Below are 26,538 nucleotides of genomic sequence, written 5' to 3' on the forward strand. Positions count from 1 at the left end.
CGACCGTATTTAATGAGCAAAAGTAAGTGAACTGGCGAGTGTCCTCCTAGTGCAGTTTGAACTTGTTGGTTGCTTTCACGAGCTCTTTTACAGTCGGTGGCTCCATGCCCGAATGACCTGCAGTCTGGACGACGTGGAACTCCGCGTCAGGCAACACCTTGTGTAGCTCCCACGCTGTGTGCATTGGGCACACCACATCGTACCTGCAAGTCAATGTCAGAATACGCTCCTCCCGCTTGAAATGATGATCTTACCTTCCTTGCACGATGACAGTCGGGATATGACGGATTTTGAAAGCGTTCGTAAGCAAGAAATCGTCCGTCGAGAGAAAACCTTTGTTGAACAGGTAGTGGTTTTCAATACGCGCGAACGCTTCAGTGGCCTTTGTGTTAGCTGTGACCTTGTCCTCAGCGTCATCCTGCAAGCACAATCAACACCAGTTTGTTCTTGGCGGTCGCTGTATCTGCCGCTGTTAACTGTGAAGGTCCACGTACCGGTGGAGTGAGATTGCTAATCGTGCGCTCCCATGTTGCCCAGGCGATCGCGGCAGGGATGCGCACGGTTGGGTCATTGCTAGTTAGGCGTTTGTGGTATGCAGCAACAAGATCAGCTCGCTCGTGCTCAGGGATGGTATTCTGGAATGCCTCCCACCGATCGGGGTACAAGAAGTTTGCTCCATGCTACAGCCAGACCGGACAAGCATCAGGTAGTATTAGCGGCTTTCCAGCAAACCAGGTTACCCCAATGTGGATACCTGGTAAGTGAAGTCGATTTCCTCCTTGCGCAGAAGGAATATGCCGCGCACAACCAGCTCAAGAACTCGATCCGGGTGAGTGATGGCGTACGCGACTCCCTGTTCATGAGCGATTGCACCTTCAGCCAAGCACTACAAGCTGACTCTCACTTTTAGCAACCAACATACCAGTGTGCTCCCCCAAGACCCGCCGAAGACCTGCCAGCGATCGATTTGTAGATGCGTGCGCAGTTTTTCCAAGTCTTCAACTAAGTGCCAAGTGCTACCACGCAAATGTGTCAGTCCGATCGAGAACGGAAGGAGATCGACTAACACACAACGTACGTGTTGTCTTCGAGCGACGCGAACGGGGTGCTTCGACCAGCACCACGCTGATCCAGGAGGATGATCCGATAGAATTCAGGGTCATGATAGCGCCGCATATAGTCAGAGCAGCCGCTTCCTGGTCCGCCATGCAAGATGATCACCGGCTGCAGTACTGTCAACCATCACGCCCAGCTTCATGCACTTTCCAAGCAAACCTCGCTTACTTTGCCCGTCGGATGTCCACATTGCTCGAAGTACAGCGTGTGACCAGGAGATACCTTCAGCATCCCCGTGCTGAAAGGCTGATTCGCTGGGAAGAGGAAGGCATCTGCTTGGACACCTTCCTGCATCGTGAAGGAATCGAGACTCCCCTTGAAGGATTTCAGGATTTGAAGTACGGCTGAATGAATACACTCATCAAGCTTTCTACCAACGAAAACTTTGTGAAAGTATTGATACATGTAGCGACATTTACTCAAGCAAACACTAATTTCTTGCTAACAACCTGAACAAACGAACCTTGAGCAGGTCAGGCAACGCGATTTGTGTCATCGACTCGCCAGTGTTGATAGCCTGGTAGACGTCACCAGTTGTCCGAAAATCATAGCCAAAAGTGAGTCACCGATGTGACGAAATTCGGGGTCATGATAGCTCAGCAATCGGTTCTTGGCCCGCCAAGTACAGCGTGTGAATAGGAGCATCCCAGTATTGAAAGGCTAGATTGAGACGTCTGCTTGGATGTCTTGCAGCAGCGTGAACAGCAAAAAAAAATAGTACGAAACATTTCAGAAATTCGGATTGAATGAACACACTGGTGAAGACCGTATCCAAATTCACGCAGATCAAACGTGACTAAGTCGTGTTCCACCCTACAAGGTCTTGAATTTGTTGGTGGCATCAACCAGCTCCTTAGCAATGCCTGGCTCCATAGCCGAGTGGCCAGCAGTTTGCACTACGCGAAAGTCAGCCTCAGGAAAGGCCTTGTGGAAGTCCCAAGCCGTTTTCATGGGGCAGACAACGTCGTATCTGCGAAGAAAACACAACCCGCAGTTTGGGTTACCTTGAAGGCAGTCGGACACGCCTCATTCATTCTCGTACCTTCCCTGAACGATTACCGTCGGAATATGACGAATCTTGTTGGCATTCTCGTTCAGGAAGTCGTCGGTAGGAAAGAAGCCCTTGTTGACGAAATAGTGGTTTTCAATGCGAGCAAACGCTTCCGCAAACTTCACTTCGTCCATCGACTTGTCCGCCGCATCCGACTACACGTAGTAACGAAATATGTCACTAATTGAGTCCTTTCTCGGAAGAGCAAAGTCTGCACCGCATCCTCATCGCAAACTCACAGGAGGGATCAAATTGCTGGTCGTCTTCTCCCACGTCGTCCAGGCCAGAGCTGCCGGGATGCGGACCTTTGGGTCGTCACTCGTCAAGCGCTTGTGGTACGCCATCAGAAAATCTCCGCGCTCTTCCTCCGGAATGGCATCACGGTACGCCTCCCAGCGGTCAGGGTAGATGAAGTTTGATCCGTGCTACATCAACCGTAAGCAACCCACCCGAATCAATCCGCACAAGCTCCCTAATTACCTGGTAGTAGAAGTCAATCTCTTGCTTGCGCAGGTGGAAAATACCGCGCAGCACCAGCTCCGTCACGCGCGTCGGGTGCGTAATAGCGTACGCAATCGACTACACAGCACCACCATCGTCAACACCCAGCACCTCCTCTCTACCTCCCTATCTCTGGAAACCTACCAGTGTACTACCCCACGATCCCCCAAACACCTGCCACTTGCCAATGTCTAAGTGGCGTCTCAACTTGTCCATATCCTCCACCAAATGCCATGTCCTGCAACCCCAACAAATTATCAATAACTCTCTAAGCAACCTCTTCGCTCCTACTCACGTGTTCTCTTCCAGTGACGCGTGGGGTTTGCTGCGTCCTGACCCACGTTGGTCCAACAAAATGATGCGGTAAACCCTCGGGTCGTGGTAGCGTCTCATGCCGTCCGAGCAGCCCGCGCCTGGCCCGCCGTGCACCAAGATCACGGGCTTCCCATAGGGATTCCCGCACTCTTCGTAGTACAGTTCGTGCACGGGTGAGACCTGTAGCGTCCCCTTATTAAAAGGCTGAATGGCTGGGTACAGGAACTCCTCAGGACTCGACAAATAGCGTGGTGGGTCGCTCTTCTGGGCCTCAGAAGACGTCGAGTAGGTCACGGCCAAGGATGTGAGCGCCACGGCGGACAGCGCCAGCGCCGCACGGCGCGCCTGCTGGCGCTCGTCTTTGGTGGGGACGTTCACGGGACGCGGACGCGCGTTACGGCTGGTGGGCAGTGCCAGGAGCTGCAGCGTCTTGCCGCCAGAGCGACGCAGAGACGACAACTTGTTGCAGATCTTGAGCATCTTGAGCTTCAAATTGAGAAATGAGTAAAGACACGGAGTATTCGATACTAGAGACATGAGTATTCTAGTGCGGGGGGAGTTGTGCATACGGAGGACGAATTTGGAGGTTGGATATGTATTTTGGTCCAAGTGTGGGTTGTCCTCCGTGTCTACTTGTCTGTTTTTTCTGCGTTGCATGTTGAGCCAGACGGCTGCCGTTTACCATATCGTGCAGTTTTATTTTTCGTGGCGCCGTGGACTGATCGTGTTCATGAAACGCGAAGGACGTTCCTTCATACGCACTTGCTCAGGTTTTCTTCTTCTTCAGCAACTTCTTGTTGCGCATGTCCTCCCGGTAGTCTTCGTACTCGCCGTACAGAGCACTGCAACGTAGTAAACACAAAAGTTAGGAGCCGTAACACATCGACAACAACGCGCAGTTTAGCAGGGGCGTACCTGCGCTTTTCTTCCTTCTGGATCTCTTCGAACGTGGCCTCCATGTTGATCGAGTCGTCCGAGTCGATCGAGTATCGCCGCTTCCGGTTCTTGCGGAACATCGCTGCGATGTGGCCCGGGCGGTACTCACCGTCATCACTAACCACAAAGCTGTCGTCCGAGTCTTCGTCCTCGAACGGATCATTGCGACGAATGCGTGACTGCTTCGGAAAACGATCACGCCGCTCTGAAGACGCCGACGTAGAGTGCTTATGCCGCAAGTCGTCCAGCGCCTGCTGAATCAAGCGGTGGTGGCCCTTCTTGGGCACCAGCGACGGCAAATCGGACTTCTCGATGGTGCTGAGCAGCTTCACAGAGTCGAAGCCGTTCTCGAAGAAGGCCGGAGCGTACTCGCTCATATCCACACTCAAGCCCTTCAACCACGAGAGTACCTCACGCTGGCCCTCTGAGTAGTTCACCTCCTTCCGGCGCGACGCTGCACTGGTTTTCTTCTTGGCGCCACCAGACGACTTGCCACTGGGAGTTGAGGACGATCCTACGCCGCACACGCGGGGATACATCTTATCCAACATTGCCTTGCGTCCATTCACTGCAGGTGGCAGGTCTCTCGGCACGGATCCTCCTCTCGATGATGATGCACTAGACGGCCGCGATTCAGGTCGCGGTCTTCCGTTTGACTGTGTGGTATTGCTACTGCTGCGCGCGCGTTCGGGCTCGCGGCGACCACCATCACCGACTCCGTGTCCAGACAGCGCTTTGTATTTAAGCTGGCGCTGTCGGTGTCTCTCTTCTGCGGACCTGTCACGACGATTTCCCCATTAGAGACCTGCTTCTGCTTCCGCCACAACAGCCGACCACTTACATGCTATTAAGTGACGTCGGGGGTCGACGCGCCTGTGTCTGCACTCTGGACGTCGGTAAGACCCTACGCGCCACTGGAGGCGCCGACGCCGCTCTATAGGTCGCACTGGGCAGCGGACGACGCAGTGCCAGCTGCGCTCGTCCAATAGAGCTCCTGGACGGCGCTGTGGACACCGTTGTTCCTCTTCTGCCTTTAGCAATGGGTCCACTGAGCACCTGTACCGTCCTCGAGTCCTTCTTGGCTCTTTCACTCGCGTAACCTTCCTGCAGCCTCTTCCTGGCACTCTCGAACCTCTTTTGTTCGCCTACACCTGCAAAGGTAGAGCACGCACTCATCAGCCTACCGTTCTACCCCCCTTCTACCCGTTCTACGTCTCGCTCTACCTCGTTTCGGGGGTGACGGACTGGGCACTCGCTGGCTCGCCACCGGTCGAGCGGCTCCTCCTTTGCTGCTGGCGACGCCCACCTCGCTCTTCCACTTCTTCGTGAGGCTCGTGCTGTAGCCCCTAACTACGTCGTCATCGTGTTTCTTGAGCTTGTTGACGGCCGCTCCGATCTTGGTGCGCTGCAGCAGGTCCTTGTCTACTTTGAGCGTCGTGAGTCGGCCCAACAGCCGCTGCATGTCGGGCACCACGCTCTTGTCCGACGTCCAGTTGTCGCGCTCCGTCACCTGCGCGATCTGCCGCGCCATGGCGGCCACGTCGCGCTCCCCCGTCACGGCCATCGATGGCGACTTCTTCCGGCGCCTTACTGCCGCCCCCTTGTCTGACTGGTAGTCTAACTATACTGTTCACTTGGCGTTTGTATAGGATTCAGATCACTGGTCTTTGTATTGAACCACTTCGCGTCTGACACGTAATGTTATGTTTAGTACATACATATACGTATTCGGTACATCATTTGACAGGGCTGATGTTGCGGCGCTGCTCGCTGCGTTTGCTGCGGCCTGTGCAGACGCGACGCGCTTCGTATGTGCTGGGCATTGAGACAAGGTGCTGGGAGATGCAAATGCTATTGAGGTGGTTCGTTTGAGGAACTGAGTTTTGCTGTGTGGGTTGATGCAGTTGCGACGACACGGCGGCGGCGGTGCTGGACGCGGATGGGCGTGTGCTGAGCAGCGTCATCTCGTCGCAGTGGGAGCTCAACGCGCAGTGGAAAGGTTTGCGGACTAGTTGCAGACCATTTTGCAATATTTCTGCACTGGGCTGACGCCGTGGTGGTTGGTGCAGGCATTGTACCAGCGCTGGCGGCTCGAGCTCATGCGGACAACTTGCCGCACGTGATCAAGGCTGCTATGGAGCAGAGGTGCGTTGGGTGGTGTGAGTGACTACAGCGAGAAATTGGTGTATTGACTGTTGTTGTTATTGGTAGTGGACTGGAGAGTGTGAAGCAATTGTCGGCGGTAGCGGTGACATCGGGGCCCGGGCTGGCGCCTTGTCTGGATGTGGGGCTGCGGGCGGCTCGGCAGATTTGTCTGGACAACCCGGACGTTGCATTTTTGCAGATCAACCACCTTGAGGTGCGGCGAGTTGTTCAAATGTGTGAAGTGTTGGCACTAACCTTTTTGGTTGTTGCGGCAGGCTCATGTTCTCGTATCACGACTGCCACAAGTAAGCTGGGTCCTGATATCAGAATCATGCCGTGATTAATTATGGTGTTTGCTGAAATTGCTGCGGTAGCTGGAGACGCCACGACCGGAGTTTCCGTTTGTCGTGCTGCTCGTGTCTGGGGGTCACTGCTGTCTTGTTCTTGCGAAGGGCCTGGGGGATTATGAGCTGCTGGGCAACACACTCGACGACTCTATTGGTGAAGCATACGACAAGGTGGCTAGAATGCTGGATATCACTTCCTCAGGCGGCAAGGGTGTCCACGGCGGCAAGCTGATCGAGGACATGGCTGCGCGCGGCAATGACCGTGCTTTTCCGTTCACCGAGCCTATGAAGCATCGAAAGGTGCGTCACAACGCGAGGGAGTGCAAGCGAATGAGTCGTGGAGCTTACGAACATATTTGCTTGTACAGGATTGCGACTTCTCTTACTCGGGAATCAAAACAGCAATGCTGCGCGAGGTCAAAAAGGTTGAGGCCTGTTCATCGGACATTTCAAGGTGTCGTACCAGTGACTGACTGATCGATGCATTGGCTGTTAACAGCTTGGAGAATTAGACGACAAGACCAAGGAGGATCTCTGCGCTTCATTCCAGGTATGTTGTGTCGGTACATTGATGCTGTCATCTTGTTGTGTTCTTACGTTGTATTTACCAGCGAAAAGCAGTCGATCAGCTGATCACTCGAACGCGACGAGCTTGTCAATGGAGCAAAGACCGAATGGGGAACAAGATCTCCAGTCTTGTACGTCCGAATGAATCCCTGCGCTTTGTAGGTTATAAACTTATCCTCGGTCTTGTTGTGTTCCTAGGTTGTGTGCGGTGGTGTTGCGTCGAACCAGTACCTCCGTAGCCGCATGCAGTCAGCCGTAGAGGAAGAGGGACTGGTGGCAGTATTCCCGCCAGCTAGATACTGCACCGACAACGGCGTCATGATTGCTTATGCAGGACTCGAGCGATACGCAAAGGGTATGCGTTGTGACCCGGAACCCGCACGCTATCAGCCACGATGGCCGCTGGAAACCCTGCAACCGCTTTAGTCAGTCGAAAGCGAAAAGGTAGGGTCCAGCTTAGCATTAAATAGAGACAGCTTTCTGGACGTATGTGGTTTTGCTTGTAACGCTGATGCTTTGCTGGCAAACAATACGGATGCTGAACGCCACAGCATTACCAGGCCATCAACTTCTCAAACTCGCCGCAAGACTTCAGCGCCTTGATTCATCTCTGCAACAAATCAAACTTTGGGCAAACCCTGTTCCTGGTGTCTGACGTCGATTTCCAGTCCCTCTGCCAAGGACTTGATGAGCTGCTTGAAGTGAATCCAAGCCCCCCATCGCTTGTGACCTGTATCCGATCTTGCAAAGCCTGTGATCAACCATGCATGGCAGAGGTCTCCACCGTGGAGACTCTGCCTCGAGTCCACGAGCATCTCAAATCATTTTCGGAGGAGGCGATGTAGCTTCGCTTGTGTTGCCGAAAGTGACTCCAGCTCCTGCCAAATGCGTTCCATACCTGGAGGAGCAGTACCAGGACGCAAATTTGACTGTGTCGAAGATGGACTATCAGATTTACCAGCGCCAGGTGGCAGATTAGCGTCACCAGCCAGATTTAGAAACTCCAAGAACTTGTGGTAGTCGACACATCCATCCTTTCCAGCGTCAAATTTGACTGCCATCAATTTTGCATCAATGCCGCCGAGGGTAACACCGAGGAAGTCTATGACCAGTTGGAAGTCTTTGAGCGGCAGCACTCCCTGACTGGCGCAATCGAACCGTTGGAATACCTGCAGCACCTCGCGTGCAGTCGTGGTTGCGCTCTTTCGCTCGTGCCATCTTTTCAAGAACGCTTCACAATCGAAAAATCTCCAGAGCAACTCAGCATAAGCCACTTCGCCACTATCGTCAGCGTCGAAGCGCTTGAACAATGCTTCGCTCTGTTCTTGGGTCAAAACGGCTGCGTCTCCGGTGCCAACCTCTCGTAGCATGCGTTGGAACTCGGCGTAGCTCAGCGATCCACTTCGGTCGAGGTCATATCGACGGAATATGTCGACAGTGTTTTCAGACTGCAGAAGCACACGGCGAAGTTTGCCCATAGCGCTCTTGAAAGCACATTCGGTGGCGACTTGTTCGGATTCCTCTAAATTGTGTCGACGTCCGTGGAGATCGTACACAGCATTTTCAACTCGTGCGTCATCGTAGAGTATCTCCCGTTCCTTCTTTGAAAGTGGCCCAGGCCCAAGTTTTACTACTCCACGTGAACGCGTTTCAGTGTTGCCCACCACTACGTGAGTTAGACGTTTCACGCGCTCTTGGTCACGATGCGCAGCGATAGATGCTTGCTTCGCTCGAGATTCCATTGTGTGCAGTTCATCGCGATATTCTAGCGTGTCTGCGATCATCTGTCGAACAGCTTTTGCATCGCGCCGCTTTTGCTCGTTCGCGCGCAACTTCCTCGCAGACTCTTTCAGTAGTTGCGTGTGCCGTACTTGCGCTAATCGCTCCATCTTCTCGCGCTGCTGCTTGGTGACTTGAACATCACGTCGAGAGGCGCGAAGTTCCTGTTGAAAATGTCGTCGATCTTCAGACCATTCACTTGATGGTTCGTCGTCTACTTTGGCCGCGTCTAGGAAGTCCTGACGCAGATTCAACCGTACAATTGTCGGTTTGAGCTCTGATTTCGCCTTCTGGCTCATTGCACCACTGTCTACGCTGCGACTGCTATCAATTCGGATCGACGACCCTCGTTTTATCACCTTCCTTACTGATGGATCCGAACCACCGGCAGGGATAATAATCTTCGCTGGTCGAACGGCAGCTTCAGTCCGTCGTTTGTCACGATCCAACGCCTCAACGTCATATTCATATTCACTGAGCTGCGCCTCACGAGCTTCAATATGTCCATACGGCGGTGGCAAATCCTCGTTCTCAGTGTCTCCCCCACTGCCATCATCACACAGACTCTCGTCCTCCCCGTCATCTGCAGCACTGCCCCCGTCCGAAACTGGACCATTGCAGTCGCCTGACTCATCGCACATGTTCGCCCAGACGTCGTCCTCCATTTCTTCAGCGCCCGTTTCACCACACAAAAGTACAAGCCACTCGTCTGCGTATTTGTCACGCGCCACGAGCATCCAAGCCAGCAGCCACCTCGCCAGCTTCTCTTTGGGCGGCGGCTGCACGTGTCCTCCGCCAGCCAGCCACTTCTTCACGCTTGAGTCCAAATCAGCGTCTCCCCCGCCTGGAGCTCGCCGCTTCTCGACCTCCAACCCCACGAACGCGAACTCGAACGCACGCAGCATCTGCCGCTGGTTCACGAGGCGCATGAGATGCGTCGCCCCGCTCTCTGCAGGCAGCTCCAGGTCGAACCGCAGCGCGAAGCCAGGCGTCCGCTGCTCTGCCACCGCGACGCGCGCGGTCACCAGCTGCTGCTGCTTCGGGTCCCTGTGCCACGGCGCCACCGCCACTTGGAGCGCCTCGCACTCCCAGTAGAAGGCCATGGGAGCAACAGCACTGCAGGGACATGGCTACACCTGCGACCAGGCTATTCTCAGAACGCTGCGTCACGGCTGGAAAAGGGGCGACGTCACCAGTCTGAAACTGCTTATTACCTTCCTGGCTCTTTTCTGCACCCTACACCTGACTTTAATGAAATAGGTGCATACAGACAACGACGGTGAAACTCGACCCCCCACAAAAACTCGACCCCCCTACAGTCTAAGGTTAAACTCAAGTATAAAAGAAAAGTGACATTTTATTAATTTTAGCCAATAAGCGCGATCTTTAACTTTGCTGGACAGCACGCCATGCTGGTGCCAAACCAAACTTTCCTGCCATTGTTGCATTCACTAAACGATGGAAGCCCCTCGTCGGCAGAATCACTACACCGTCAAGCAGAGGCGGGAAGCGCTTGACCGGATTGCAGTGGAGGGGTGTAAGCCCACTGCCCGAGCGCTTTTCAATCTTCCAGTGATGTGTCAGTTGGTATTAGTTTTGTGCAATATTTACTTTTCCGGTTGCATTTTTAGTTTTGGCCAATGGCAGCTGAGATCGTAAAAGGGGTCGAGTTTTTTTGTCTTTATGACCTTTCTACAGATGTATGGAAAATAGATGTTGATGGGGGGTCGAGTTTCACCGTCGTTGTCTGTAATTACAGAGATCTCGGTCGTTGAGAGAATGGTCACATTGATACATAATCCAAGGCTATCATATTTGAACACGGATTTGTATATCATTAATGCAGAACTATGACACAGTATGTACATAATTTGCAAGGTAATAGACTGTTGCGGTTTCTCCTTTTGCCAGGAGCTCTGTACAGGGTATTGAAGGTCGGTATACCCGGGTGGGCCACCCAGTGGCCGAAGGCAAGACCTGAAACTGGTCCAAGGTGGCGGCTGCGGAGACGGACTCAGGCCGCGACGATTGGCGTGCAGAGTCACAATTGATCACGACCGGACTGGCATACGTCAGGGTGAAATGCAAGTGCTGCTGGGGTTGCTGTGGGCGCTACTAGCGGCTGTGGTGGCCGCCAAGGACGGCGTGATGCGCACAAGGCCAGTGCTGCTCATGCCGGGCTTCGCGTCGTCGCAGCTGCAGTCGTGGAGCCACCACCGCTGCGAGACGGGCTTCCGCAAGAATCTGTACCGGGACATCACCTTTGGCGACCGGCTGTGGGTCGACGTGGCGCGAGTGTTGGCGCAAGGCGATTGCTGGATCCGCTGCATGAAGCTCGACATCACCACGCAGGACGAGCTCGAGTGCAAACTGCGGTACGTCCTGTGGCCACAGAATAATGGTCGGCACATTGAAGGTTCGACTAATGAGTTGACGTTTATTTTTCCTGTTTGCGGCTGGGATAGTGCGACGCAAGGACTCGAGGCGGTGTCTGAGCTGGATCCAGGAATTGTGACGGGCCCGCTGTCCACAGTGTGGCGCAACATCATCCACGACTTGGTGGACCATTTTGAATTGGACCCAGAGCAGTTGATTGTTGCAACTTATGACTGGAGGTTGCCGCCCAGCAAGCTGCAGGAGCGCGACAAGTACTTTTACTCGCTCAAGAAAAAGAGTGAGCAATTTGTGATGTTTGTTTGGGTATGAGATTGTAGTTTTGTTGCTGACTGTTTTTTTTTGTAGTTGAGTACACGGTGGAGCTTGATGGCGATCGCGGTGGCCTTGTTGTGATCGCTCACTCGATGGGCAATGGCGTTTTCCGGTACTTCCTCGAATGGCTGAAGGAGGAAGTGGGGCGGAACAACTGGCAGAAGTGGATTGATCAGCACATTTCGGCTTACTTTGCTGTTGGTTCACCGCTGCTTGGAAGTGCTGAAACTCTTGAGCTCATCTCTTCGGGTATTACGGAAGGGCTTCCCATCACGCAGAGTGAAATGCGCAAGCTCGTCGTGTCATTTGGTGAGGCTTCTTGTGGCAGTGCTTGTCCAACTTGGTTTACCAGGTCGCTAATTTTTTGTATTGCGTCGACGTAGGTTCCATCCTGAGCTTCATGCCAATCCCCTCGGGGTTGAACTCGGCCAAGGACGACGAAGTGCTCATTACTGTGCGTTCCCAGCAGGGGATCATCCCACGAGAGGACCAGGTGCAGGTGCAGAACTATACCAGCGCCGACATTGCCTCTGGTAAACTCTTCCGCGATATGTCTGCGCACGATCCAATCTTCGCCAAATTGGAGGCAATGCGCCAGAAGTTTTACGTTGAAGACTCCGTCTTGGATTTCTTCAAGCCTTGGGAGCGACCTCCTATTGCTTCGGTCTACAGCGTCTACGGCGTGAACGTTCCGGTACGCAACGGTATGCGTAATAGTACGTGCCAGGATAATGTTGTAACTTTCCTTGCTCGATGTGCAGACGAAAAACTTTTACGAGTACGAAAACGCAGACCAGCCTGGGCATTGGTTCCAGCTGCAGTACGTTGAAGAAGAAGGCCAAGAATCAACCTGCAGCAAAACTGGAGACGGCACCGTGTCCTACCATTCACTCTCCTGGGCACACACATGGCTGGGCTCGAAGGGTTCGTCCGTGCGTGTTACCCAAACTCCGCAGTCTGTTTATTTTTCTGCTGAAAACATCACGCGGGTGCGTGCTGTACGACATGCAAGTGGCCATCACGCAGAGTACTCGCTGTTGAACGGCAACCTACCCATTTGTGAAGCGGACGCCGACCCGTCCTCTTTCAGCGGCGGTGGTACCGCGGGCTTCTTTGCAGGGCTCTTCGGACCTCTGAACCGTGACCGGATCACATTTTTTGAGAGCTCTAAAGAGGTCGATGGGGCCACACGCTCGGTACGTGCAGTTTTCAAGAAAATATCTTGGTGGTGGCCTAATCCTGTTTCTTTGTCAACTGTAGACTGGTGTATGGGAAATCGACGGAGTAGGTCATCGAGATATTCTTTCCAATCCAGCATTTCTTCGCGAGCTGCGAGCCGAGCTACGCCACATTTTCAACGGCAAAACCAACTCGGATAAGGTGAGACCGGCTCCGTCCTTGAGCGTTTTGAGAGAACTGTAAAACTGACTAGCCTCTTGTTTGTGTTGAACGCTGGTGTAGTCATCTCGTCCGCCAGTCATCGACGGTGACTGCTACTGGAACTACCGCTACGCTTACTGCGAGTTCCCGGAGTTCTGTGAATACCGATATGTCTTCGGAGATGTGACCTTCGACCAGTCCTGCCGCATCAGGCAAGCGAAAGGAACCCTTCTGGTGCCGACCGCACCGTTCCTGGGTGTGTCTGCATCAAGCCCCAAGCAAGAGCCGCTGGAGTTCACATTTACCGGGCCGTACTGCTCTGCGCCATGCATGCCAATCTCGTCGTCATCACCCGACATCACCATGTCTTCATCGTCCAATTTCAACGGCCTCGGCTCTCTTCAACAAGAGCCGTTGCAAACATAGAGAATGACGGATTCTTTATCATCGCAGTAGAAGTAGTCAGTAACATTTAAACGGTAGATAGCAAAGTATGAAGCTTCGTATTTCAAATTTCACCATCGCAGGCTTTTGGACATGATATCTGCAGATCAGCTCGACCCAACGTGCTTGGGTTCTTACATCAGAAGAGCGTCAGCGTGGTAGTTGACGTGGTCTTCCACGAAGGACGCGATGAAGTAATAGCTGTGGTCGTATCCGTCCTGCACGAAAGGGAAAAAAACGAAACACTGTCAGACACCTCGATCTTCTTCCTGCCACTCTTGCAACTGTACCTGCATACGCAGCGTCAATTTCTGGCCCACGGACTGGCACGCCGCTTCAAAAGCTTCCGGCAGGAGCTGCTTGTCGTGCAGGAAGTTGTCCTCACGACCCTGATCGATCAGGATCGGCTGGGTAATAGGACCCTGGCTAAGGATAAGCTGCGTCGCGTCGTATTGCTGCAACGAGAACAAGTATTGTCAACGAACCACTGCAGTATCTTCTCCATCAATGACAACCCCACCTTCCACGATTCTTGGTCGACGCCCAGGTATCCCGTGAAGGCCTTGATGCCCCATGGGCATTGGCTTGGGTGTGAAATGGGCGCAAACGCCGAAATGGACTTGTACTGGGTCTGCACTCCATCAAAACACACAGTAAGTGCTTGAAGTGCACCAACGCGATACGATAGAATTCCGTACCGGGTTGCGGATTCCGAGCACGAGGGCTCCGTGGCCACCCATGGAGTGCCCCATGATCGAGTGCTTGTCCTCCAGCACGGGGAAGTTGGCGGTGATGAGCGCCGGTAGCTCCTTGGTCACGTACGAGTACATGCGGTAGTGCTCGTCCCACTTGGGCTCCGTGGCGTCCACGTAGAAGCCCGCGCCCGTGCCAAAGTCCCAGTTGTCCTCGTCCCCCGGGATGCTCACGCCGCGCGGACTCGTGTCCATCGTGACGATAGCGATGCCGCGACTGGCCGCCACCTTCTGCGCTTCGGGCGCCTTGACGAACAGCAGCTCGTCGTTGCACGTGAGCCCCGCCAGGTAGAAGAGCACGGGCACCTTGTGGGCATCGCTAGCGTTGGGCGGAAGGAAGATGCTGAACTTCATGCTGCACTTGGTGCTCGCGCTCTCATGCGAGTACTGCTTGACGACGCCCCCAAACGACTTGACCTGCTTCACGAGCTGCATACTGGAGACTTGACACGGATACTCTTCGACAATGATTCCGCTCTCGTGTCAGATCGTACTTAAGATGACCAGTAAAAATTGTAGCCACATGAAGAGCGTGATGTTCAAGTCACCAGGAGCAGCACGAGAAGATGGAGCGACTAGTTCGTTGAGGGGCCTCCTATATCAAGATGCACATGTATTTCGTGATGATTTACCTAGATCAAAGCCACGACTTCGGAGAGAAGCGGCTGGATGGCTGGTGTCACGTTCAGGCGACGCAGCACTTCTGCGAGCCCGAGCTCGATCGACAGACTGCGGGCGGCTTCGAAGTTGTGCAGCAAGCGACCAAGGCCGACGATTATGCCTTCGACCGTTTGGTGCTGCACAGAGGAAGCGTTGGCGCGAGAAATTCGGTCGAGTGTCTCGACGGCGCCACAGACGATCGTGGTCACCACGACCTCCTCGCCGATCTTGAGCGCCAAGCAGCAGTTGCTCACGATATGTGCGCTCAGCACGCGAGCGTCTTGGCTAGTGGAAGGGTCCGCAATGGTGGCGAACACGAACGGCAGGAATCGGGTCGAACCTGAGAGCGCCACGTCACTGAACGCAGGGTTGGCGAAGGCGTTCACGAGCACCGCCAGGAGCAGCGTCCTTTGCGCAGACGTCAGCGGCGAAGGCTCGACCTCCGTGGGTGCACCACTGCTTCAAAGCACGCCTTCTTCTCCGCTGAAGCTTCAGTCACATTTGCTGGCTGCAGCAACAGCACACGGGCCAAGCCCAGCGCTGGGAAAAAGAACGAGGACTGGTGTCCTTGAGCCAGCAACCTACCAACGATCTTCCACCATTCCACATTTTTGCTTGAGTGGGCTTCTTTATCACCAGCCGCAACATGTGCCGACAGTGCTTCCAGCGCTGAGATCTCATCTTCAGACAGCAAGCTCTCTGTATTCAGCACCTTGATGCGCTGCACCATCTTGTCCAAGTGAAGCGCTGGCGCTCCCGAGATCTTAAACCGACGGGACGCCAAGTCTGCCGTAGCAGGTGCTGCAATCGGAGCAGGCGGCACGGCCGGATTGGCGCGTGATGGGTCGTTGAATGGGATCGAGAAGAGTTGGTCGCCCGGCGCCGCGTGCATCTGGTTGTTCATGTTCTCGAGCATGGGCCTCAACATGGCTCTACAAGTCCAAAACATCACAAGTCAACACCCAATTTCTCCACAAAGCTCACCATAAAACAACAGTTACCGCACCCGAATGGCGAGTTAAGCGCCTCATTGGGCAGGTCGATGATGTACTGCGGGATGCCCGAGCCCACTAGGAACGTGGCCACTTCGTCCGAGAAGTTGTTGCAGTTGTGGCGCAGCAGGTCGTACGTGGCGTCCGTAAAGCGCGCGCTGTTGTCACGCAAAAACTGCTCCAGCTGCTGCTGCGTCCTACTCGTTTCTCCCAACGCAAGGGTGCGCACGGGCTGCATGCCGTAGCGCTGCACCACCAGCTCCGGGGCCATAGCCTGGATGCCGCCGCCCCCGAAAAAGTACTCGCGGCCGAAGACCAGCACCCCCGTGTGCCACACGCCGTCGATAGTCTTGCCCAGCAGTGCCGGGGACATCTGCCGCGCCATGCCGTGGCTCAGGTCGTACACGTGAAGCGTCACACTCGTCATCTTGCTGAGGTAAATTTGAGAGTGAGCTAAAAGCAGAAACGGCAACAAGTTCGAGAATGTTACCGAATTTTTACCATTTACCATCATTCCGAATGACTTCAAGTTAGGTACGTATTTTTCGAGACATGGCTACACAATCTGTCAAGTTGAAGTCGACCGTATTGCAGCACATCTACTGCAGCGGCCTGTAGCCCTGTTGCTTGCTGGTGAGCGGGCCGTGGAACTTGCGGCCGAGGAAGAGGCCGGCGAGGCCCGAGAGGATCACTAGCACCGTAGTGGTGAAGTACGACACGGACCCCTTGTGCGCGACCTCGACGATCTCCGCCTTGGCCGTCGCAACCACTCCACTGCTTGATGATGCAGGTGGGGTAGTCGCAGCCGATGAGGCAGTAGCCGCGTCGCCGCTTTCTTCAGCTCCATCGAAGAAGCCGACCTCCTGGAGCCACCACTTCGGGTAGAAGATAGACTGCACCGTGAGCATCTTGGCGTAGAAGTTGGAGACCTGGTAGCCGTCGTGGAAGGCCGTGACCAGGTAGTCGAACAGATCTGCCGAGGCACTGTGCGCGCGCTGGGCAAACGTTTCACTCTGCGCGGTCAGGAACTCCACCATAGCGGGGACACCGCCGTTCCGCTTGTGCTGCGCAGCCTCAGTCAGAACGCTGTTGAGCATGCCATCCGCATGGCTCTCCACCTCGTCCTGGACCCTCGCGACGAACGGGCTAGCGTACGAGTAGAAGCGCGCGGCCCAGTTTCCGACAAGCGCGTGCACCCAGAAGGACGACTCGCGGTCGAACGCATACAGGGATCCTCGCGAGAGTTGCTTAGGCACATCTGACGCCTGCACAAACACAGGCGTGTAAGTGGTGGCGTGCGGCGCGTACTGGCCGAACCAAAGGAAGGCGTTGTCCGAATTGTAGCGATCCAGGATGGACACGAATGAATAGCTGGCGCGGAAGATCGAGATTGCGCGCTCAAAGTGGCCACGACCAATGTCGTCAGGGGTGAGGTCGCCATTCGGAGACGCGTCGTACCTGTCAGGGTTTCCGTACGGACCGCTCTTCGGTCCCTTTGTCATGTCAAACGGCGTGCCTTCGTAGTGGTCACGCTGGAAGCGCATGATGTCGCGCGGGGACAGAGGGGACGTGGGCTTGACCGAGAACGGGTAGTCACTGGCTAGCACATCGGTCTCCGCAGACAGCTTCAGCTCCGGGTTGGCCAGGGTAAATAGCCGCCAAATCCGACGAGTGGAGTAGTACTGGTGGGTTTCTTTGCGAGGCTGTGCGTACGCGCGCGTGAAATCGAATGGCGTGCCCTGGTCAGGCTTCCAAATGTTGTTGCGGATGGCCACGTCGTGCACGTTAGGAGACGCAAGGAAATCCGCCGGGCGGTTTAAGTCCAACTCGCGAATGACGAACTGGTTGGCAACACCGCTGATCTGGTCGTCGGGCACACGTTGCGCAGCCCAGATAGCCGATTTGCCGGTGTCATCGGGCAAGATGTGGAAAATCCACGCCTCTTTCGTGTCCGTCACCGTCAGTGCCTCACCAGCTTCATCGTACACGTCCGCGCCTTCCCACACCGCTCCGTAGTATCCGTATTGGACAGCGAGGTCTCCCATCAGCTGCACGGCCTCACGGGCACTCGAGGCACGCTGCAACGCGATGCGAGAGAGCTCACCCACATCAAAGAGCGCTTCGCCTCCTTGCGTCAGCGGCTTGCTAATGAACCGCGCGGGGCAGGTGCTCTCACCAATAGCCACCTGGTGCTCGTTGAGAATGCCATACGCGCCCTCAATGTAGGCGAAGGTCTGTGGCACCTCCGGGATGCTGCCAATGGCAGGCGTTGCGGTCCAGTTGTAGAACCGCGTGTCGAGGTTCTCGGGCAGGTACTCCTTGCCGCGGGATCCCCCCACTAAAAGACACGAACACCACAACGTCGCATTAGTCAGCTGCTGTAGCAACAATGGACGGTGACGGCCAAATCATACCATAGCGAGGGTAGTCAAAAGCTGCCAGCACGACGTCGTGTTGCGCGCCATCCTCGTGGTTCTGGGCCGGCACCTTGGCGATGCGGAAGTCGCAGGACGAGCAGTCGTTTGTGTGCGTCGTCATGGGTGTGCCTGTCTTGGACGCCTGTGCAACAAACCCTATAGCGTCAACACAAGCTGCTCCTTCTCCTCTGTAGCGCAGACTGACGCACCTTGGCTCCGACAATGATGGCCGTGCAGCGGTCCGTGTCCGCCTGCGTGACCGCGGCCAGCGCGGCGAGCGCCAGCAGCGGGGTGGCGCGCAGTGCTCCAATCATGAATAAGGGGATCTCGGCCTCTTCTCGACGAATTGCGAACTGAAAATCAGCAGCCTGATCTTGGCGGATGATACCCGGTTCTGGGGAATGGAATGCAAAGGCCTCCTGTCTTGGTCGTTCGGTAGAGAGATCCGAGATCCCGTCGTCGGCGATGCCGATGCACTACGCTGCACTGCACTGCGATACGAGGCACCGCTAGCTCCTGCATTACAGGCCTCGTTTAAACTCTTTCTCTTCAGAAGCCGCCAGTTGTAGTCGACGGAGCTCGTAGCGCTTGTTGGCAACGCAAGATGCAGCAGCTCCATTCGATCGTCTCCACAAAATGAGATCTGCAGCCTCCAGCACTCCTTGTGCGGGTCTCGCGTGCTGGCAGCGGTGGTTGCGCGCCTCAGCCGAGCACGTGTATCTGGTCCCGTTCGGATGGCAACCGCTGTTACCGATGCGAGCCTGTCCTGTCAAGGAGGGCACGATGCAGCTCCAGGGGCGCGTTCTTTCGACGCTATGCGGGACTCGCCTGCATTGGTGCTTGGTGGTCGCATTGTTTGCGATCGTTTTCGCTTTCGCTGTTGACGAGGCTGTCGTCGCGGGTCAAGATTTTAGGATCGCTGGAGTTGCCTTTCGACGTTCGATTGACGGACCGTTTCTTGTTGGCCCAGCTGGTGAGTCAAAAGCGGTGGCGATTTGCCCCACGTGCCAAGCGGAAGTCGGCGGAGATCGCCAGTCCACGAGCGTCTGCTTTCCTCGGGCAACACCATCGGTTGGCTTGGTGGGCGCCTTAATGCATGTGGCAGTGGTAGGTTTGTCTGCACGGGTAGCCAGCCACCTTTTTACTGTTTGTCGGTGTCCTTGCAAAGGGCGTTTCTGAAGTTCTGAAGTTGGTGACGTGGACTGCAAGAGGGTGTCGAGGTTGGTTGGATCGCCTGGGTTGTGAGTCGGTCGGCTTCGTCCAGGGCAATGCCATCGCCGTTGCTCATGCTTTGGAGGCCAAGTCCCTATTTCCCCCGGCAGACAGCAGTTGCCGCAGAATCAGGCAAAACACAGGCAGAAAGGCGGTACAGTGATTTCTTTGTTTTACATCAATACTGAAAACAAATATCCTAGCAAATTTGATTCATCCAGCACATATTTCAAGTTACATGTCCGTGTAAAACATAGTTCACCTTGCTCTTTAAATATTAATATTCTCTATCGATCCTAAAGTCCGCGCAGTACCATTCCGACAGTGGTACCGCTGTCATTGGTGAAAAAAGCGGCACATTTCTCAGATTGGAGAGTCCCGCGAGGGTCCTCTATTCGAGGCTTGGGTGCGCTCATCTGGCGCTATGTATCGCATTCCAGCTTTAGCAGCAAGAAGCCCACTTGGCCATGGTGGATCTGCGCGACTCGCGCTTCCTGCGGGACGTGGCGCCGCCGCTCACAGCGCCCAAGCGGGCCGAGTCCCCCGAGGGCACCACCTCCAGCTCGGACGATGAGGACAGCAGCAACAACAACAACCACAGCGACTCCGGACGGCCGCCGCGCAGCAAGTTAAACGCGGACGAGGTGTTCCTGCGCAACATGCTGGGGTTGCTCAACAAGCGTGGCTACAACGTGCGCGACTCGGCGCTCGAGACGTCCATCGCGTCATCCGGCGCCAGTTTCTCTCGCTCCAGCAGCCTCACGAGCTCAGGCTCGACGCTCTCGTCCGTGCTGCTGGCGCTACGGGAGCCCCACCACGGCCAGACGCCGCTGCACATCGCCGTACGCAAAGGTGACGCGCAGGTGCTGGACGCATTGCTAGAGCACGAGAGCATTGACGAGCTGCTGGACGCGCCCGACTTCAACGGCAACACGGCGCTGCACTTCGCAGCGGGCAACTGGCGGCAACCTGAGTGTCTGGCCATCACGGAGCGGCTGCTAGAGGCCGGCGCCCGCGTCGATGTGCTCAACAAGCGCGGCCTCACGCCGCTGGCCGTGCACCTGCTCACGCTCAAGGTGGACAACCCGACGCTCGTGGTCAAGCTGCTGGAGGCCGGCGCGGACCCCAATACGGAGGCCGAGGAGGTCGCTGTGCTGCACCTCGCGGCTAAGAGACACCTGCCGGTCATCTCCGGGGTGCTCGTGGCCTTTGGCGCCTCCATGTGTGCGCTGAACAATGACGGGCTCATGTGCTACGAAGTGGCGCCCAACCGTGTGAAGCAGTTGATGGTACGCAGCGTCAGCAAGGCACCCGCCTACCTGCCCATGACGCAGCGCAGCACTTGCATGCGATGCAAGTCTCCGACGCTACTGAACCCTAAAAAGGCGTTCGGGAACTTGATGAGGAAGGTGCTGGGCATGCACTTGCGCGCCCACCAGTGCAACTGCTACCACTGCGGCATGCTCTTTTGCTCGGAGTGCTTGAAGGCGTCCGCAGCTGTGAGTGCGATTCCGTTTGTACGTGAGGACGAAGACCCCGACGAGACGGTCAAAACGTGCCGCTTGTGCGAGGCGGTGCTGCTGGAACGCAAGAGGAAGCAAGCGTCGCAACACGCCCTCGACATGCACCTCAGGGGCTTCAACACGTCTATATAGACCTCAACAGACTCAATGACTGCGCAATTGGCGCAGACCACACCATCACCGCAACGGCGGCAAGGCTCGACGAAGAATGCAATTGTAACGATGGCAAAGGAGAAGATCGCCCACCAACGGGAGTGGCGGCGAGCCTGACGATTGGTCAGGCCGTTTTGTCGAGGCCCCTTCTCCATCTCCCCCGATGGCTTTGCCCCGGACCGATAACTTAATATGAACAGCGTGCATTTTTGTTTTTCCGATCGATACGCTCTTCAGTCGAACATACTACCGAGTCCGTTTCCCTCTGCGAGTCCGTCGGCGGCATTCGCGCGCTTGGCCTCGCGCATCGCTGCCTTCTCCTCGCCGCGCTCGTTGTGCGACGGATCGAACGTCGGGTACGCGTCCAGCACAAACTTGCCCTGCGTGCTGGTAGTCTCGATGGCGCGCACAGGGAACTGGGCGAACGCAGTGAAGTGGTGCAGCGTGATGGCAGTAACCACGGTGGTGTCCAGCGACAGCTTGCTGGAGGCCTCCGTTTGCTCGCCGTGGAAAGGAACGTAGACGAAGTGGTCACAGACCGCACGCTGTTCCTCGGAAAGCCCAGGAAACTGCAAAGCAATAGGTAAGCACAACCTGGTGATATACTAGACATGACGTCGCTCGCTTCATCAACGCACCTCGTTGTCGACGACGAATGCGCTGGTGCCTTGGTACGGCGTGGTGTGGGCCGCTGATACATCAGTCGTAAGATATCAAGGTAAGCAATCGGTGAAGATTCCACCACAAGAACAACAGAGTATTGGACCATGAAACCGTCCACGACGCTGCGTCGACGCTAGATGAACGTACCAAATGAGCCTGCCGACTGCTTGCTCAGTCCGAAGATGGTGCAGCCTTTCTCTTTCAAGTACTCCCGAGCCTCGGCAAAGTCGTAGAAGTGCACGACGTCCACGTACTTCTGCGCACGGTGTGCTCCATGTGTCCCGAAGCGCTCAGAGCCCACTGCGTAGCAAATTCAGCAAAATGCTCAGTCTCCGCTCCATCGTTGTGGCGCAGTGGCATTGCTTCGCACTCACCGACCAAAACTTGGGTCGCGCCGAAGGCGGACGCGGTGCGCAGATACGTGCCGAGGTTCTGCCGCCCGCTCTTGTTGGACAGCACCATGTACAGCTCCACGGAGCTAGTAGCGGAGCTCGTCATTTGCTTCCAGTCACGAAATGACCGTCACTGCCTCGGATGAGTGACTCCTGCGACGTGTGAGAATCAGGTCACCCTTCAACGCACTGCTGTTTGGCGTAGAACTTGCAGAAATTGCGGTGAATGGACTTGCCCTCGCTTGCTTGAAGCACCTTGGAATGCTTGGCGAACTCGGAGTGACGAGCGCGAAGGTGCCAAATGTCTTCGTCTTGCATGTCCACCAGCGGGTGCAAACGGGATTTGTCCGCGACGAACTCGAGTTCGAGACGCTGCAGACCTGTGCTCGCCGAGTCATCTTGTGGAGCGATCGAGGACGGAAGTATAGCCTCGTTGGTGAAGCGCAGTATGGAGCGCAGCATCCCGAAGCAGTCTCGGAATTTCGTTGCAGGGTGCACACTCGAGTCAAGACACGAGCTGTCTCCGAAGACAGCGATGCGGCCACCGTAGTGTGACGGCACTTGATACAGCCCAAGCACAGGAACATCCGTCAACGTCTTGTCGGATCCATTCAACGTCCTTGCACTTTGATCGACGGCGTCGATATAGCCGAGGTAGCCACCCACCGGGAAATTGGTGAGGTACGACCCAGACCAGTACGGGAACGACGTGTCGTTGCCTGCATCCAGAAGCGAGACGCTGGAGCTGTAGATGACACCGTCCCCGAACGCAATGTGAAAGTCGTGGAGGAGCTCGTTGATTGCTGGAATGTTGGCCCCGCCTGTGATGGCATGCCACTTACTCAGAGTGCTCGTGTCGAAGAGCTCCAGAGAGTCGAGCATCCGGTTGTCGTACCAATCGGCGAAAACGATGAGCGACACGTTCGAGTACTTCACTGCAGCTTGCAGAGCAACAATCTCGTCCCGGAAAAACTCTTCTTCTGGGTCTACGACCATTACGACACCGTATTTCCCCAAGTCCAAGCACGAGTACTCGAACGGCATGATCTCCATGAAGAACCCCTCACTCGTCAGGAAGTTCCACAACTGGTGGAAGTTAGTGTGCGGATGATCGCCCGATACGTCCATCAGATCATGCTGATTTTCGAGGTTGTCCCGCGGCACAAATGCAGATGGGTAAGGAATATTGTGGAACTGGTCCCACAATATTCGCTTGGACGCTGGCGGAGTGGGGATAATCTTAATTGTCAGTGGAATCAGCAACTCGTCAACTTGGCCGCCGTTATCCACTTCAAGTCGCAGCGCCCCCTTTGCGATACCGTCAAAAGAGGCTGCCTGCTCTTTTACTTGGATGAAAACACCAATTGACCCAAAATACGGCCATAATGCAGACGATGAGGATGTCGAGACTGCTAAGTGCTCGCCGTTCGTGTCACTAATCCATTGCGGGGGCATCTTGATCGTGCCAACGACAGACGCAGGATTTAGAATAGTCAAGTTGATCATAAGAGGCAGCGCGCTGTGGAAAAGCGGCTGCGAACAGAACGGCCACATCCGAGGGCAGTCCGTCATATCAATCCTGTCTGGAAAGGAGCTTGGCTTTAAAACAGTTGGGACGTGCGCTTGCCCACTTCGTGTGGCATTTTGAGCAGTTTGATGTTGAATCCATAAATTTTCGACAACTCTGCTTGCCTTTGAGATATTCAACACTCCGTTGCCTTGCTCAAAAATGTGGTTTCGAACCACGTTGTCAGAATCATGGCGGGCTTGGAGCTTATCAGCGCTTTGCAGCAAAATCTGCTTCATCGACGCAGGGTTCAACAGGTTCCACCTTTCTTCTGCTGGGATCATGGACGCGAGAATTGCTATTGAAGCGGATACAATTGGAGCAGATGCACTGGTTCCAGAAAGCACCTTGCACCCTCCTGAGGCATCCGCACCAGGAACATCTTCAGCGAGAGTTACAATATCGGGCTTCACGCGACCTGATCCAAACGGTAGCTCCCAAGTTGTCATCCCACGCGAAGAAAACTCTGCAATCTCATTGTTTTTCGTGATTCCACCCACGCCAATGACTTCTGCTTGATCAGCTGGGTTTGATACCAAACCGTAATGAGGACCATCGTTGCCGACTGCAGATACCTAGCAGCGACAGCGAAAACATGTTAGTTTCAACCGATATCGCGCCAGTGAAGAGAAGTTCGCTGGTCGTACCAGGATGATGCCGTTCGCCGCCAGCTCTTTCACTTTATCAACAAACGGCAGATCCTGAAAGTCGGGACCTCCTGTACTCAAGTTAAGCACATGGATCCCTTTAAACAGCGCATAATTAAACGCATCCAGATACCACGACGTGAAGGACAATTGCTCGGCCGTAAACATACGGAACACGAACAGTTCTGCTTCGGGCGCGATCCCAGGACACTTTGCATCCGTTCCACTAACCACGCCCGCCACAAACGTGCCGTGACCCACCGAGTCCTCGTTCTTCGGTTCATGTGTCCAATTGATCCGCTCCTTCACATTTGTCAGTCGCGACGACGACAACCCGGTATCAAAGATGCCCACTTTCACGCCTTGTCCCTTATATCCACGCTCCCAGAGCTCTCGAACGCCTAAATCATCCACCAACAAGGTAGGCTCTTGCCTCAATCCGAACAATTCTCTCGCCGGTTCATTCACCGCTCGTTTGCTGCCCACCGTCTTCAACTGATGTCCCTGTTCTCGCCCCAGCAATCGCAGCTTCCGGTACTGTTTGTTCACTCTGAGGGTCTTAATCTTGTCCGTAGCGTTGTGCACTGCAAAATCCTGCACAAGACCTTCAGATATATGACAAATGGAGCCTTCTAGTGCATTTGTAGCGCTGGAGTCAGCTGGAAACGCGCAGGAGAAAATGCGCAGCACCACGAAGTCTGTGGGCGTTTGACGGGCGAACGGGGACCTGCCAGCGATCTCCAGCCCGAAACCTGATGCCGCGGAGCTCATACGGCTGCTTACGATCTGCTCCTGTGCCTCTAGCACGTCGTAAGCGCTCAACTGCGCGATGTATTCCTGTGTCAAGGGTTTTTCGTAGAAATGACACACCTTCGACTGCGGCTGGGCGGCGCTAGCGAGCGGTACGACGGAAAGTAAGGACATCATTAGAAGCGCAGTGATACCGGCTATCATTCCATGTCTTGTTCGTCGCCCAGCAACGTCTGTGGGGCCCGAGAATCCGAGCGTCGTACGGCGCATGACACTCCAGCCATCAACTGACAACCGTTGACGTGGTATAACCTGGGTGGAAGCAGGAATGATGGTCTTATAGTGAACCCAAGTGAAAGAGTCAGATCTGGTTGCGGAGCTCCTGGTTTGATTCCACGTCAGTTTGAATCCGTCCTGCACCGATGGTGCTCATCGTCGGCTTCGGGTCGCTCTTGTCCGGTAAATAGGTGGCCGTGGACGCTAAAAGGCGCTATATATCAAGATTTAACGCCTCTTTAATGGTTGACAGAGGCGTCGGCGCGCTCGACGTTCGGAGACGGCGTGTGCAGCTTCCGCCTGGCCAAAGTGATGGACTTCCGTCGCGTATTCGCGCACCCGGCGTCCATTTTCTTCCAGCGAGGCATCGCTAACTTGCAGACGAAGGTGCAATTGCAAATAGCTAGTAGAAAATGCATTGAAAACTCATTGCGATTTGGGCAGGAAATGGCGAGTTTGTCGACCGAGCCGGCGCCCGGCTGCTCGTTCCTTGTGAGCGTGTTTGAGATCCCGGAAGACCTGCTGCCTGACTTTTACGAACGAGAAGAGGAGTTCCAGATCATCCGTGCGAGGTTCCACGAGCTGGATGGACGCGTTGGAGCGGAGGTGCGTTGGGGTTGGATGGAGGCGTGGACTGGAACTGATGTGTGATGCAGGCGTTGATGTGCACGAGATGGAGCGACGAAGAATATATTGCTAAGCGGTAGGAGTTTGTTATTAGGTTTGCGCATTCGTGGGATGTTGTGAGACTGACGGTCGTGTGTAGTGGGCAGGATACTTTTGACACCAAGTACAAGGCGTACGGCTTGGATACAATTTGGGGGTGGGACGCACAGAGCGGAATCCTTCCGTGTCGGGTACGAAGTAGATGCAGTGTGTTATAGGAAGGCTTACTGGAACTGATTTTGGTGGTGTTGGTTCAGGTGTATCTCCGTCATTGTCTGTTGGCTGTCAAGAAGCTAGGAGAGGTGCGTTTCGAGAGTGAGATTGGTAACGTACATGTACTTTTGCTGAGTAAGTGTTGCAAATGTTTGAACAAATTGTAGGAGGTGTACGATGACTTCGTTGCAACGACCTACCTTGGTGACCGCACAAAAACTATCAAGGAGTACATTGAGGCCAACCCGTCCATCATGCTCGAACGCCCACCTCCGCATCTTGTTGATCGCTACAGCGGCTAATTGTTGTGACGAAGGTTGTAGTAGCTCTGATGCGATCGTTCAAGAATTTGCCTAGATTTGACC

At 55.0% G+C, this 26,538-nt stretch overlaps 13 protein-coding genes across 13 annotated transcripts; 4 read left to right on the forward strand and 9 right to left on the reverse strand.

The window, feature by feature from the left end:
- Window positions 1-46: 46 nt before the first annotated feature.
- Window positions 47-1,410, reverse strand: KRP23_1420 (Proline iminopeptidase; the record flags this gene model as incomplete). Its single annotated transcript, XM_067884902.1, has 7 exons — window positions 47-203; window positions 255-418; window positions 495-680; window positions 755-853; window positions 923-1,016; window positions 1,079-1,224; window positions 1,285-1,410. 7 exons carry the CDS (start codon window positions 1,408-1,410, stop codon window positions 47-49), a joined length of 972 nt encoding a protein of 323 aa, XP_067751993.1.
- Window positions 1,411-1,929: 519 nt separating this feature from the next.
- On the reverse strand, window positions 1,930-3,463 carry KRP23_1421 (Proline iminopeptidase; the record flags this gene model as incomplete). The annotated part of the gene is made up of 6 exons (XM_067884913.1): window positions 1,930-2,086; window positions 2,159-2,322; window positions 2,407-2,592; window positions 2,648-2,746; window positions 2,813-2,906; window positions 2,964-3,463. 6 exons carry the CDS (start codon window positions 3,461-3,463, stop codon window positions 1,930-1,932), a joined length of 1,200 nt encoding a protein of 399 aa, XP_067751994.1.
- A 286-nt stretch (window positions 3,464-3,749) lies between these two features.
- On the reverse strand, window positions 3,750-5,483 carry KRP23_1422 (uncharacterized protein; the record flags this gene model as incomplete). The annotated part of the gene is made up of 4 exons (XM_067884925.1): window positions 3,750-3,825; window positions 3,899-4,696; window positions 4,761-5,070; window positions 5,144-5,483. 4 exons carry the CDS (start codon window positions 5,481-5,483, stop codon window positions 3,750-3,752), a joined length of 1,524 nt encoding a protein of 507 aa, XP_067751995.1.
- A 188-nt stretch (window positions 5,484-5,671) lies between these two features.
- KRP23_1423 (putative tRNA N6-adenosine threonylcarbamoyltransferase, mitochondrial) lies at window positions 5,672-7,404 on the forward strand (the record flags this gene model as incomplete). The annotated part of the gene is made up of 10 exons (XM_067884936.1): window positions 5,672-5,751; window positions 5,824-5,918; window positions 5,989-6,064; window positions 6,131-6,278; window positions 6,340-6,369; window positions 6,439-6,711; window positions 6,780-6,836; window positions 6,911-6,961; window positions 7,023-7,109; window positions 7,177-7,404. 10 exons carry the CDS (start codon window positions 5,672-5,674, stop codon window positions 7,402-7,404), a joined length of 1,125 nt encoding a protein of 374 aa, XP_067751996.1.
- A 395-nt stretch (window positions 7,405-7,799) lies between these two features.
- KRP23_1424 (putative calcium-binding protein CML23) lies at window positions 7,800-9,860 on the reverse strand (the record flags this gene model as incomplete). Its single annotated transcript, XM_067884947.1, has 1 exon — window positions 7,800-9,860. The coding sequence occupies one exon, from the start codon at window positions 9,858-9,860 to the stop codon at window positions 7,800-7,802; it is 2,061 nt and encodes a 686-aa protein (XP_067751997.1).
- A 979-nt stretch (window positions 9,861-10,839) lies between these two features.
- Window positions 10,840-13,272, forward strand: KRP23_1425 (Phospholipid--sterol O-acyltransferase; the record flags this gene model as incomplete). The annotated part of the gene is made up of 7 exons (XM_067884958.1): window positions 10,840-11,132; window positions 11,223-11,431; window positions 11,500-11,775; window positions 11,850-12,160; window positions 12,228-12,662; window positions 12,727-12,846; window positions 12,928-13,272. 7 exons carry the CDS (start codon window positions 10,840-10,842, stop codon window positions 13,270-13,272), a joined length of 1,989 nt encoding a protein of 662 aa, XP_067751998.1.
- A 152-nt stretch (window positions 13,273-13,424) lies between these two features.
- On the reverse strand, window positions 13,425-14,477 carry KRP23_1426 (S-formylglutathione hydrolase; the record flags this gene model as incomplete). The annotated part of the gene is made up of 4 exons (XM_067884969.1): window positions 13,425-13,508; window positions 13,581-13,745; window positions 13,811-13,921; window positions 13,989-14,477. The coding sequence occupies 4 exons, from the start codon at window positions 14,475-14,477 to the stop codon at window positions 13,425-13,427; spliced, it is 849 nt and encodes a 282-aa protein (XP_067751999.1).
- Window positions 14,478-14,674: 197 nt separating this feature from the next.
- Window positions 14,675-16,121, reverse strand: KRP23_1427 (Desumoylating isopeptidase 1; the record flags this gene model as incomplete). Its single annotated transcript, XM_067884980.1, has 3 exons — window positions 14,675-15,110; window positions 15,173-15,634; window positions 15,709-16,121. The coding sequence occupies 3 exons, from the start codon at window positions 16,119-16,121 to the stop codon at window positions 14,675-14,677; spliced, it is 1,311 nt and encodes a 436-aa protein (XP_067752000.1).
- Window positions 16,122-16,293: 172 nt separating this feature from the next.
- Window positions 16,294-18,425, reverse strand: KRP23_1428 (putative dipeptidase; the record flags this gene model as incomplete). Its single annotated transcript, XM_067884991.1, has 3 exons — window positions 16,294-18,032; window positions 18,109-18,253; window positions 18,321-18,425. 3 exons carry the CDS (start codon window positions 18,423-18,425, stop codon window positions 16,294-16,296), a joined length of 1,989 nt encoding a protein of 662 aa, XP_067752001.1.
- A 1,365-nt stretch (window positions 18,426-19,790) lies between these two features.
- Window positions 19,791-20,978, forward strand: KRP23_1429 (putative serine/threonine-protein kinase; the record flags this gene model as incomplete). The annotated part of the gene is made up of 1 exon (XM_067885002.1): window positions 19,791-20,978. The coding sequence occupies one exon, from the start codon at window positions 19,791-19,793 to the stop codon at window positions 20,976-20,978; it is 1,188 nt and encodes a 395-aa protein (XP_067752002.1).
- A 254-nt stretch (window positions 20,979-21,232) lies between these two features.
- On the reverse strand, window positions 21,233-22,160 carry KRP23_1430 (23S rRNA (guanosine-2'-O-)-methyltransferase RlmB; the record flags this gene model as incomplete). The annotated part of the gene is made up of 4 exons (XM_067885013.1): window positions 21,233-21,568; window positions 21,638-21,690; window positions 21,810-21,962; window positions 22,037-22,160. The coding sequence occupies 4 exons, from the start codon at window positions 22,158-22,160 to the stop codon at window positions 21,233-21,235; spliced, it is 666 nt and encodes a 221-aa protein (XP_067752003.1).
- Window positions 22,161-22,228: 68 nt separating this feature from the next.
- Window positions 22,229-25,195, reverse strand: KRP23_1431 (Membrane-bound transcription factor site-1 protease; the record flags this gene model as incomplete). The annotated part of the gene is made up of 2 exons (XM_067885026.1): window positions 22,229-24,196; window positions 24,269-25,195. 2 exons carry the CDS (start codon window positions 25,193-25,195, stop codon window positions 22,229-22,231), a joined length of 2,895 nt encoding a protein of 964 aa, XP_067752004.1.
- A 245-nt stretch (window positions 25,196-25,440) lies between these two features.
- KRP23_1432 (uncharacterized protein) lies at window positions 25,441-26,475 on the forward strand (the record flags this gene model as incomplete). Its single annotated transcript, XM_067885039.1, has 7 exons — window positions 25,441-25,477; window positions 25,548-25,681; window positions 25,739-25,900; window positions 25,951-25,997; window positions 26,061-26,151; window positions 26,218-26,262; window positions 26,341-26,475. 7 exons carry the CDS (start codon window positions 25,441-25,443, stop codon window positions 26,473-26,475), a joined length of 651 nt encoding a protein of 216 aa, XP_067752005.1.
- Between the last annotated feature and the right edge of the window lie 63 nt (window positions 26,476-26,538).

The sequence above is a fragment of the Phytophthora ramorum genome (genome assembly GCF_020800215.1).
Source record: "Phytophthora ramorum isolate Pr-102 chromosome Unknown Phyram_PR-102_s0001, whole genome shotgun sequence".
NCBI classification, from domain to species: Eukaryota; Oomycota; class Peronosporomycetes; order Peronosporales; family Peronosporaceae; genus Phytophthora; species Phytophthora ramorum.